The sequence below is a fragment of the Ictalurus furcatus genome, chromosome 27 (assembly GCF_023375685.1).
Source record: "Ictalurus furcatus strain D&B chromosome 27, Billie_1.0, whole genome shotgun sequence".
In the NCBI taxonomy this organism is placed as follows: Eukaryota; Metazoa; Chordata; class Actinopteri; order Siluriformes; family Ictaluridae; genus Ictalurus; species Ictalurus furcatus.
In genome coordinates this window covers 2463307-2476579 of record NC_071281.1, presented here as the reverse complement: position 1 = coordinate 2476579, position 13273 = coordinate 2463307, and the positions used below count along the sequence as shown (strand labels likewise).

The 13273-nt window shown below is 38.9% G+C and overlaps 1 protein-coding gene across 1 annotated transcript; it reads left to right on the top strand.

The window, feature by feature from the left end:
- Positions 1-904: 904 nt before the first annotated feature.
- Positions 905-11381, top strand: LOC128602594 (beta-1,3-galactosyltransferase 2-like). Its single transcript, XM_053616478.1, has 2 exons — positions 905-1016; positions 9268-11381. The coding sequence occupies exon 2, from the start codon at positions 9268-9270 to the stop codon at positions 10435-10437; it is 1170 nt and encodes a 389-aa protein (XP_053472453.1). The 5' UTR covers positions 905-1016; the 3' UTR covers positions 10438-11381.
- The last annotated feature ends 1892 nt before the right edge of the window (positions 11382-13273 follow it).

Genomic DNA, 13273 nt, shown 5'->3' with positions numbered 1-13273 from the left:
TTTTTATTTAATTAAGGGGTGTCTGTTGAATTAGCCATATGATGCATAATGAGTCTTTATTAGTCATATATACATTACATCACAGCAAATAGCCAAAAGGACAATCTACCTGCCTTACAATAAAGTAGCTTGTTCTGCTCTCCTTTTGAGACCTCAGTCTGGATTTTTCCAAGGCAGAAACAAATTGAGCCACGGACTGCAGCGTCAAACAGTAATGTTAGAGTTTTACGTTGAATTATACCACACCACGGCTCAATTCATGATTCTGACTGGCAAAGAGGTGTCATTCATTTTCCATAACAGTAGCTTGGCTTCAAAACGTAGTGCTGTTTTCACTAGTGAGTTAAAATCTATGGGTTAAAATCTATGGGTTGCTCTGCAGGGTGGGAACTAATCCACTTGGGTTCCTGCAACCGGGTTCCTCAAGACAAGTGTTCGTTTTCAACCAGATCAACTATGTACACATAGATAAATAACATCCGTTATCATATAGTATGTAAAAATGGTGAAATAAAAACATGTAGCAATGGAATGAAACCCACACAAAGAATTAGAAGAATATAAGAAGCAAAATCCAGCCAACCGTACAAGAGGCCATCATGAAAGAGAAGCACGGCTCCTTTCAGAACCGACTAGAGCGATTTACAGCAACACAAAAGAAGAAACCCGAGTTGGCGTTGCTGTCCGAGGACACGTTAATAATGAAGTGCATTCAGACACATTTTAAAATCACCTGTCACTGCAAGTAATGGCACCGTGAGTGTGTCGGTGTGTGTTACAGCAATTAAAATAATTCAACAAAAAAGGTTGATCTCTTCAGAGCAGTGCAGTTCCCAGTATTACTTCAGGCAACCTGTGGCTCCGCCCTCCTCCTTAAGTCACACCTGTAGGTGTCATACCCGAGTTACTATGAGAAAACCATCACAGGATTAATCTCAGGGGCAGAGTAGTTGTTGTGCTCTTTGTTTCTCAATTCTCTCCTTCACACACAGACACAGCAGAAACTGCTAGCTCAGGTGAGTTTCCACTTCCACCATAATAATACACATGTTCTACAGCTATAGACTCAAATGTACTCTCTTTCGTCTGTAGTTTAGTCATCCTCGTTTTAATGGTCAATGATATTTTTCCGTCTCTGTTAACAGTTTGCGATATCATTTATAAGACACTGCCAAAAGTATTTACCATTTGACCTTTAATACCTTCCCATGCTGATCATTGTGTGCTTCTTTACACAGTGTAATCATTAACATACACGATTCTCCCTTCAGAGAACTGATATGACGTGCATGATTATATTAACTTGAGTATGAGGATGTTTTGGTAAAATATGTAAGCAATTCCAAAATCTCTGCACTGCAATAGAAAAAGCCTGGTTATCTTTAATCCTCATCTGAGAAGATGAGGTCGAATGAGAGGAGTTCTCATGAGAGGTGCTCTACCATGTAGAGATGTGTAAAAAAAAACAAAAAAAAAAAACAAAAAAACAAAAAAAACAATAATAATAATAATAATAATAATAACAACAACAACAGGAGAAAGTTTTTTAAAGCGTTAAATGAAGCTCGTATTGTAAACGTTACTCTAAGAGAGTGACGATAACTGTACTAATAACTGTAGGACAAATATACAGCGTTAAAAGTGCCTAGTTAGAAGAGTTCCTGTTACTGTAGATAAAAGATTTCCAATTAGAGCTAGATTCTTTACTTTTAAAGTTATAGTGTACAGTATAAAACGAGCCCACTCACTGACGTGACATTGATTTGGAAAGCGTGGATGATGTATGTATATGTTCCAAACGAGTGTGAATGCTTAAAGCAGAGAAATGACATTTTTAGAAGCTGAGTTATTTGCTCGTTCGTTTGACCGGATGTAAAATTGGAACACGGACACCTAGAGCGAATGGTCGGTGTGCGGCCGAACACCGTGTAACACCGGTGACACAGACTACCGCAGAAAGCCTAGTATTCACTAATAACAGGCCTGCTTGAGGCAAATAAGGCAGAAGGTCTCACCCAGAGCTCGGACAATCCGAGCAGATTTATTTCAGAAAACAAAACACAAAAACAAAACTCTAGATCCGTGAGCGAGCAACCGCCTTGGCCGAAGGGTGTCATGTCACCCAAAGAATTTGTAAGGAATAATGGAAGAAACCACCATGTAATTTAACACATGCTGGTTCTATGCTGGTAGCACAAACTCTGGACAGGTTTGCCTTTTTCCTCTTAGTTCCTTGAGGAGGAACCCTCTTCCTGAACCCTCTTGCCAAATGCCTGGAAGAGTTTTGTACATTCAACAGGATACTCAGATGTCTTTTTTCTTACACAATAGGAAAATACACAGTCGCACTTGGCACAGTAAGTAGCAATTGTAGCCTCTGAGGCCAAGGGTGTTCTTATCTGTTCTACAGAAGAATATCACATCTATTGATATTTCTGTTGAATAAATGATTGAAAAAGCCAATTCTCCTTGTGGCTTTGTTCAAGTATTATCAACTGTATTAATAGGCACTGTTTCAAAGATGGTCAAATGTTTGCTGGTCCAAATATGTCCACAAAAAAAAAAAAAAAAAAAAAAAAAAAAAAAAAAAAGCGCCAACAATTTCCATGGAGTGTACTTATGGTTTCACACGACTGTAGGGTTGGTCACCGCATAATCTGAGACTAATAATACATTGATTTAAAAGCATGTTGTTGTTTAACAAAGAAAAAAAAAAAAAAAAAAAAAAGTGTATACTCGATGTGGTGAAGTTTTTATTTATTTATTTAACATTTTTGAAGGAGTCTCTAGTGTAAGTTTCCCAGCACAGGAAATCTTTCAGGGTTCTTCTTAAGATGACAAGCTCTGTTTATTGAGAGAGAGACACAGAGAGAGAGAGAGAGAGAGATCAATGGAATATGAAATTCTGGTCTCTCTGACACTCCAATAAAAGGTGCGACGTGTTTTTTTGGGAACGAAACTTCCACACGGTTAAACACAAAAATAAATGGCGCACTTATATAGCGCTTTTATCCAAAGTGCTTTACACTGTGTCTCATTCACACATTCACACACACACTCACACACCAGTGGTAGCAGAGCTGCCATGCAAAACGCTAACTTGCCATCGGGAGCAATTTGGGGTTCGGTGTCTCGCCCAAGGACACTTCGGCATGTGGAGTCGTGTGAGCCGGGAATCGAACCGCCAACCCTTCGGTTAGTGGACAACCCACTCTACCACCTGAGCCACAGCCGCCCAACAACGCGGTTAAACGCAAGTATAACAGGACAAAATACTACCGTGTTCCTTAATAAATGAAAAAATTTAATTGTTGGCAAGTTGCTGTGCTATAAGAGGAATAAAGTATGATCAAGTGTGCTGGTACAGGAAGAGAAATAAAGCAGAGTGGAGTTACGCTGACTAACACTGAAATACATGTGATCCCGAAATGCTTTATTGCTATGTTGCCATTTTGTTAAACATTGACTTTTGCCAGCACTGATATGGTTTATTATCCAACGCTGGCCTTAACACTAGCTTCTTTATTGTAGTCTCAATATATTTCCCACAGATGCCATATTGAACACCTTGAGCAATATAATGAATAATGAATGAGCAACAGATAAGTGCAGGCAGGACAAAACGTATTTCCGTTAGAGCTTATGTTGAATGATTGATGTAATAACAGAACACACTTTGTTGAGTATACAAAACACTGTTTTGTGTGCGTGTGTCTCTGTAATAGGAGTCTCTGCTACAACTTATCCAGTGGTGTTTGAACACACCATCTAACTCTGAAAATGGCTGTATTTACATAGTAGCTTGTTTTTTATCAAATCATGTAATCTAGACTCAAACCAGGATACGTCAGTAAATATGGAAAGTGGTAGAGGTGGAAAGTCCTTGAGTAAATGTACTTCCTTACTATACTTAACTACCAAGAGAGAGAGAGAGAAAAAAAAAAAAAAAACGTATTTTTTTTATTCCTTACATTTTCATTTCGTCCTTCAAATTATAGGTTACAAATCGTTACAAAAGATCCCTTCTTCTTTCATCCAGCCGTGACTAAACGCTACACGACAATACATTTAGATTTACATTTTGGTTCAAGACATCCAATCGATATATAGAAAAGAATCACAATCGCGAACCGTGCCAATTTGTCTTCATACTGCACGGTGTCGCTCCAACTAAAGAGAGTATTTGAAAACGTTCCAATATGCTGAAATATCGGAATATGGAAATGCCTTGTTGATCAGAGAGGTCAGAGGAAAATGGCCAGATTGGTTCAAGGCAACAGGAAGGACTCAAATGATCACTCTTTAAAACTGTGATGAGCAAAAAAGCATCACGCAAAACATCACACCTTGAGTTGAAGACCACATCGGGTTCCACTCCTGTTCCACTCCTGTCAGCCAAGAACAGGAATCTGAGGCTACAGATTCAGATCTACAGAGGAACTATCGAGAGCATCCTGAGCAGTTGCATCATTGTCTGGTTCAAAAACTGCACCTTATCAGACCACAAGAACCTGCAGCGGATAGCGAGGACCGCTGAGAAGATCATCTGGGTCTCTCTTCTCTTCATCACAGACATTTACACGACACGCTGCATCCGCAAAGCCACCAGCATTGTGGATGACCCCACATACCCCTCAGACACACTCTTCACCCTCCTGCTGTCTGGAAAAAGGTACCGAAGTATTCGGGCCTTCACGGCCAGACTGTGCAACAGCTTCTTCCCCCAAAGCATCAGACTCCTCAATACACAGAGACTGGACTGACACACACACACACACACACACACACACACACACACACTCTGAACTGAACACCATCCCACTCCCATTGCAATATTTTCACTTTCCTGCATTGACTCTGTTGCATTTTTTTGCTGCTAAAATACCGTATTTAATTTCTTGTCACTATTACACACTTTACCTGGCTGCTATCGCAATAACTGCCATGTCCATATTTGGTATAAGCTAATCTGCTGAATACTAAGCCATAGCATGTTATGTTTACATTTACACCAATTTTAAATTATATTATTACTCTTTGGCACCCATCTTTTGCACTAGCTGTGAGACACTTCCACACTAAAACTGTGTACTGGTCAGCGCTACACCGTCACTAACTGTGCCCATTGTCCTGTTTTAGTAGTACTGTACTGTCCTGTGTTGTTAGCACACGTCTGCACGTGCTCTTTATGTAAAAATGTGTAGATCTTATTTAGTCCTGTGTCGTCTCATGTAGTTAGTGTATTGTTTTATGTAGCACCGTGGTCCTGGAGGAACGCTGCTTCGTTTCACGGTGTACTATACCAGCTGTAAATGTGTGAAATGATGAAGTCAATTGAACTTGAACAAGACTGGTTCCTCGGAGATGTACAACATGCGCTACATACCAAGGACAAGAACACGGCAAAACAACTCCGTGAATTGGAGCCTGACCTTACTATGATCCAGTACAGTATCCAGTGGTTCTCAGATGTCAATAAACTTTGAATACTGGTTAAATGTCTCCAACGCCACTGATCTGTTGCCACGGATCATCTGAGGATTAAGCGGACTTTGAACCCCATCTGAATTGCACGTTGCAGGTCATTCTTTGGTTCAGAGCTGCTGGAAGGACAAACTGTGCAAATCACATGCCAGGGTATGGCTGCAGAGGTACTAATCAGGCACAGGAACTAATTATCAAGCGAGAGGGCTAAGAGTCAGGGTGGAGTGGTTGGCGTTACATTATGAAAGACATTATAAGATGGGTGCTGACAAGAGCATGCATAGATGCAACTTTGTGATCCTGATGAAAGAGTTCAAAAACCCGTCAGGAACATGGAACATCCAGAATGAACAGAGAGAGATAGACAGAAGGTAATGGCAACTGTGGACGAGACGCAGAACCCTCTCAACCATAACAGCATTCCAGATGAACCGATTAACATTGTTACTGGACAGATTGCATCAGAGAAGGCGGCAAAAAAGTTTTCATGTTTCCTCCAAGAGGGTGCAAAGAAAACCTGACATTTATTCAAGTGTGACTGGCAAACCCTACAACAAAAAGCTTGTTGTTAGGACCAGTACATGACAAGTTCACATGGACTCCGTTGTGCTCTTCTGAAGTCTTCTTCCACCTTGCACAGTCACATTCTTCTCTAATCATCAAATGTTATGGAACACCTGAACTTGTTTTGTTTGCCTACTATACTAAACCCCACCCCAAAAAACCCCACAATAATTCAACAGTTGTATGCAAGTTACAACTGTACTTTTTAGAAATAACAGAAAAATTTTTAGATGGATTTTTTTTTTTATTTAAATGCCACTTGAGACATTAAAAAGTCTTTCGTTTTAATATTACACATTTTCACACACATACAGCAACATTAAGGTCCAACATGACAATCACTATTTGGTCTTGACATCTTTTAAAACTTTTTGTCTCTGAACAACAACAACAAAAGAATGAACAATAAAACAATTAAACTCTTTGAACATTAAGTTCTACCCCTGTCAGCCAAAAACAGGAATCTGAGGCTACAGCGGGCACAAACTCACCCAAACTGGACAGTTGAAGCTCACAATAGCCTCAGATTCCTGTTCTTGGCTGACAGGAGTGGAACAGATGTAGAACCCAATGTGGTCTTCTGCTGTTGAAGCCCATCCACCTCAAGGGTTGGTGTTTTGCGTGTTCCGAGATGCTTTTTTGCTCACCACAGATTTCAAGAGTAATTATTTGAGCTACTGTATCCTTCCTGTTGGCTTGAACCAATCTGGTTCCAATTTTCCTCTGACTTCTCTCATCAACAAGGCATTTCCACCCACTGAACGTTCACTCACTTGATGCTTTTTTGTTTTTCACACCATTCTGTGTAAACTTGGTTGTGTGTGAAAATCCCAGGAGATCAGCAGTTATAGAAATACCACCCATTCTGATGCTCAATGTGAACATTACCTGTAACTGCATGATTTTATGCATTGCACTGCAGCCACAGGATTGGCTAATTAAATAATTGCATGCATGAGTAGATGTATAGGTCCTTGTGTGTGTGTATGTGTGTATGTATGTGTGTGTGTGTGTGTGTGTGTGTGTGTGTATGTATGTATGTATGTACGTACACACACACACACACGGGGGTGGGGAGTGCAGGAGGAGGCTGTAGCCCAAAATAAATAAACGAAATAAAGCGACTACACATGCGACTTTCTCACACTCCATGTCTGGGTAATCACGAAAGATTTATTGTTCAAAAGTTACTATTGAGGAGTCAGGAGTCTAAAAAGTTCGAAGCTCCAAGTGAAGTCCGAAGTCTATTTTTATGCGACTCAAGTGTGACTTGAGTGCCCACCCCTACAAGTGACAATCAGAGCATTACTAACATACCAGCTGATTGGTTTAGCATGTTAGCCAAGTTTCAATTCCCTTACTTGTGTTTTCAACAAGTCTTACCTTACTTCTTTATCTCAGCAAAATGCTCTCCAAACATCCATACTTAACGGACAGTATTCGTGTCCTGCACAGGTCTACTCCAAAATGTTAGTTAGATTCTCATCGCACCCTTGTCCAACTTAAAATCAATTCGGTAAGGAATAATCCACTTGGAAGCGTGCTTTTATAGGAAAATAATCAGCGATAGGGTGGTGTGATGTGGACTGATGAGAAGCAAATAGTTATTTTCCATGCGACATTGAGTTTTATTCCTTTTATTCCACAACAGCTGGACGGTTTGTGGTGCATCATGCCAATCACTCTTAAACGTATAAACCAAGCAAACCACCGTCTCTGCTGTTGACATTAAAACCTGAAGAATGTAGATGTTTCCAAGAAGTTTGAAAAACAGAAAAGCCATCACTGGTGGTTTAAGTGACAAGCAACATACCAACAGACAGAACAGCAGGATGTCTATAGGCGAGTCTGGTTACCTCCAAAAGTGAAACCAATACATTAAAAACAAAATTTACTTTTCGAGTGCTATACACTGCTAGCTAGGACACAGCTGAAGGCTGTTTTGGCTTTTTGGCTGCGAGAGACAAAAGGAAACAACTTGTTTTTAAATGCAACTGAAATTTTTTATATATATATATATATATATATATAGATCTATATATATAGATATATCTATCTATCTATCTATCTATCTATATATATATATATATTTAGTTTTGCGTCATCTATATATATATATATCATATATATATATATCTATATGTCATCATATATATATATATATATATTTAGTTTTGCGTCATCATATATATATATATATTTAGTTTTGCGTCATCATATATATATATATATATATATATATATATATATATATATATATATATATATATATATATATATATATATGATGACGCAAAACTAATAATCGGAAGGTCACTGAATCTCGACGTTTTTACCACACTAGACTTTCATATTTCCATGGCTTTGGTTCGCATATTTGACTAAAAACTATCTGATAATGCAATCACCTTTGATATATTCGGGATATAACGTCTAGCACAGAGCTGTATTTCATGCTGTATAGCGCTAGCATGTTGCTGGAATTAACATAGAAGACTAGCATATCAGTCCCTCCAGAATTTAGCGATTGCTGAAATTAACACACAAACAGGCCAACTCCACAATGTTCGGAGGAGCTTGTAATTTCTTTACCACGGATTCTCCGCAGATTTGGGCCAAGCTGCGTCGTGTGATGTTATCACAACCTGCATTCAGCCAAGCCCTCTTCGATTCACGTGCCTTGAACATGAGAACAACTAAAAAGGTCTCATTTACCAACAAACATCACTGTGAAAGACAACATTTTCTTGCAACTGTAATTTCACCAATTCAAGTAGTTTTCCACTGGGGGGGGGCAGCCCACAACAATCCCAAAAAAACATCCTGCACAAATCCTACAAACTCAAAGAAAAGTGTATAACTGAAATTTACAAGGCTAGCATAGATGAAAAATAGTAAAAACAAAGCTAGTTCAGAGCCAGAATATAGTCTTAAATGCTGTATATTCCAACTCCTAATTCTAGGTTGAATCATGGAGGTGCAATAGACTCGATTTGAGACTCATACAGTATATTGCCTTCCTGTTCTTTGGTACAGACCTATTTGTGAATGAGAGTGAAATCAAAAGTGTATAAAAACAGTACATCTCACTGCACTGGACATGGAGCTAAAGGACCAAGTTTTCAACAGTATAGAGATGAATTTATATTTTCAACAATCACACCATTAAATGTTAACATTAAGTGGCCTATTCTCTCCCTGTTTTATTCTCTCTCTTAGATGATGGCCTCCTTAAGCCAACACAGGTTTAAAATCTGCTTCATCATCTTGCTCTCCTTAGTCTTCATTGGGCTCATGTCTGTCCAAGTGTCGGACATCTCCCTCAAACATTCCAAGGTGTGGCTCAAAAATGTTGCCAGACATCTTAACTCTTACATGCCAATAAATCCAAGTATCGGCAATCAAATGCTGATAAAGCAGTCTCCTTATCCACACTACAAACAAAGATCTGGAGAACTGGAGATTTCTAATACCACACATGTAGTAGTGACCGTGACGAGCAGGCTTAATGCCACGGAGTCGACTGATCAGGACACAAAGACGACAAACCTTTCACCACCTTACCATGAAGCACATCCACGCAATTACCATTTCATCCTAGACGAGCCGGACATATGTGAGCGGCAGAAGCCATTTTTGGTCCTCATGGTACCAGTGGCTCCTCAACAACTGGAGGCTCGAAACTCCATCCGGAGCACGTGGGGTAACGAGAGCGTCGTTCAAGGGAAAAACATCACTGTCTTGTTCATGCTGGGTTTAAAGGGAGGAGAAGACGGGAAGAAACATCAAGAGCAGTTGAATTTGGAAAGCCAGCAGTACCACGACCTGATCCAGAGTACCTTTATAGACACGTACAAGAACCTGACCATAAAGACCATGGTGATCATGGACTGGCTAGCCACACACTGTCCTCAAGCATCCTACGCCATGAAGATCGACTCTGACATGTTCTTAAATTTGGAGAATCTCATGAGCTTGCTGCTGGCACCGAACACGCCCAAAGAAAACTACATTACTGGGATGGTTATGTGGAACCGGCCCGTCGTTCGAAACGTACATTCCAAGTGGTACGTGCCGAAGGAAGCGTACCCAGATGACGTCTACCCCACATACCTGCTGGGGATGGGTTACGTCTTTTCCAGCGATCTTCCAGAGAAGCTCGTCAAAGTCTCGAAAGACGTACAGCCATTTAACATCGAGGACGCGTACGTGGGTGCGTGTCTGAAAAAACTGGGCATCTCACCTTCGAGCCCTCCCGATCCGTCCAAATTCAAGGCTTATCACAGTGGCGAATTTAAGCGCAGCGAGTTCGCCAGGATCATCACAACGATCCTCGGCTCCCCAAAGCAGCTAACAACATTCTGGCAAGAACTAAAGAGGGCTGTGTGATCCAGATCATGACATCGTTTACATACGTCTTTAGAGTGCAATAAAAATTCTTCACATATCCCAGCTTTTAAGCCAGAACATTTTGCACTAAGACAACAATGCTTGTATAGACTTGCTCAGGACTTCATGCATGGTCAAATGTTTACATGAAATTCATGTCTGTGTGGATTTCTTCCAGGTTTTCAAACTCCTCAAAAAACAGTGAAGTATACATGAATGTTTGTGTGATGCGTATGCGAAGACAATTGTATTTGAATTGAATTGTACACAATTTCTCACTTGTGCCAAATGTAGTCAAGGCATGTTTGGTGTCCAGTGTTGCTAAATATCCCTCATACCATGTCCAGTTCTTCAGACCAAGATGACCGAGTGTTACGTACCGTCCTACACACTGTACGTCACAGCTCAACTATAAGGCAAGTTGAGCTGGAGAAGGCACGATCTGGATTTTGGGACACTTAAAAGGAAACTCTGAGACGATCTTAGAGGTCTACCAACTGCATTCGTGAAAGCATATTCTTAAGACAACCCCAGAGCTTAAATGTTTGAAGTGAAAATTTGAAGCACGTATTTGGAAAGTTAAGACACATCTATTGATATAAAAGTTAGAGTGTGAGACTTCGACTACAGTACATATTCTCCTCTATATTAATTTTGTAACTCCATTTTTGTAGCAAATCTAAAGAGGCAAACATCTGACACAAAACATGCCTTGGCTGATTGACTACACAGGGTAAAGAGGTATTTGATACTTTAAAAAGTTTACAAAGGATGTAATCATCTGCAAAGTTGTTACAAAATATACATTTGAGTTAAAAAATATATTTATCTGCATTTCCTCAAATGCTCATGTTCTACCCTATATATTTCTAGACACAGCTCTTTATTTCATTGATCAAAAAGATGTCAAGATTTCTGGATGTTCTATTAAAAATTGTATGTTTATTGGCCAACTGGTGAATACGCTTTTTATTAGTGGCATGCAGAAAACATCAACCACTGAAAAGCAAAGCCTTCACGGATTGAGCTCTTCAAGCACAAAACAAAGCAGCAGGGAACTGATTTAATAATAATAATAAATTAAGAATTGTATGCGGACTCTTTAAAAAAAAAAAAAAAAAAAAAACCCCACACACACAAAAAAAAACAAAAAACAAGTGACGGTAATGTTGCACTGCATTTTTCATCACCGAGTTGCAGTTGTGCTACATTGAAATGCATTCCTGGCCCTACCTGGAACGTAGCTGCAATCAGAGGTGACAAAAGGTTTTAAAGTGTCGCTGAAGCTTTGCAGAAATAATTTTAAAAAGTGTTGATGTGATGAAAATTAAAGCTCTAAGAAATTAAACAAAGAAAATTGAAGTTTTCTGAAAATGACTACTGTTTGTGTATTGCATGTCACACAAAAATAAGCTAAAAATTTGGACTCCGTAACCTTGCCTCCTACCCAAAGTACTAATTTAGGGGTTTCACAGCATCTGTTACAGTGCCCTCCAGTAATATTGGTACCCTTAGTAAATATGAGCAAAGAAAGCTGTGGAAAATTGTCTTTATTGTTTAACATTTTAATCTTTTGTTTAAAAAAAAAAAAAAAAAAAAAAAAAAAAAAAAAAAAATTCACAAAAATACTCTGCTCTCATGGATAAACAAAAACAGGTTTGTATATTATATATAAAAATTTTAAATAGAGGTGTGCAGCAATTATTGGCACCCCTATGAATTAATATGAGAAAAATATATTTGAAGTATATTCCCATTGATATTAAAAAAAAGAAATTTGTAAAATTGTTCATGCCATGATACACTTCCACAAACGTGTTGTGACGATCAGACTTTGACAGATCCCTGTTTTTTAAAAAAATAAATAAATAAAACAGGGCACTTACACACACCTGAAAACACCTGACTCTAATCTCACCTTCAAATTAACTGCTAAACCTAGAGGTTCACATACTTTTGGTCACTCACAGATATGCAATACTATATCATTTTAGATAAATTACCAAGTAGAACATTTCTGTCTCATTTGTTTACTTGGTTTCTGTTTGTCTACTTTTGACTTCTGATGCCGTTTTAGGTCATATTTATGCAGATATATAGATCATTCTAAAGGGTTCACAAACTTTCAAGCACCACTGTAGCCTATATATTACGACAAGTGCACTTTTAACAATGCGAAGTTAGACCTTTTCCTTCAAATGTAGCAATGTGTGATTAAGCACGGCAAATTAAATAGCTTGGTATGAACTTATCAAAAGGTCCCGTAGATAAATTTTTTTAAAAATGTGCTCAATTGTACAGAGCAAAAGCACACAATCATACAGCAGTGTGCTACAAACCTAAAATTCGTTCTATAGAGACACCGTTTAATAGTTCAGCTTTATGCTGTAGTCAGCAAACTCATCAGATCCAAACCCACAGGCAGAACTACTGAATCTAACTGTTTAAAAGGGATTTTTAAATAAATACTTCCACAGTAAGAATATCAGTGGAGAGAAATCGAGAGCCAGAACAAAACTAAGGTGTTCTCCAATGTATTGCAAAATGGATAAAAGCATTTCTACTGGTAACACCAGTCTAAATAGCTTCAGCTGAGACATTATGACTGTATAACGCACATACCACACTGTGGTATGATCTACAGCAATTAGAGGACTCATTTCCATGCTCTTTTGATGTGACATCAAAACGCTTATTACTCAAGTGGTAATGAAATGTGAGAAAGCCAGTCAGACAGGCTTCATAATGAGAGAAGATTTAAATTTAGCCTAACATTTCCATCACTGTATCACAAACCCTCTGCAATGCCACAACAAACAACAGGCGGTTTCACAAA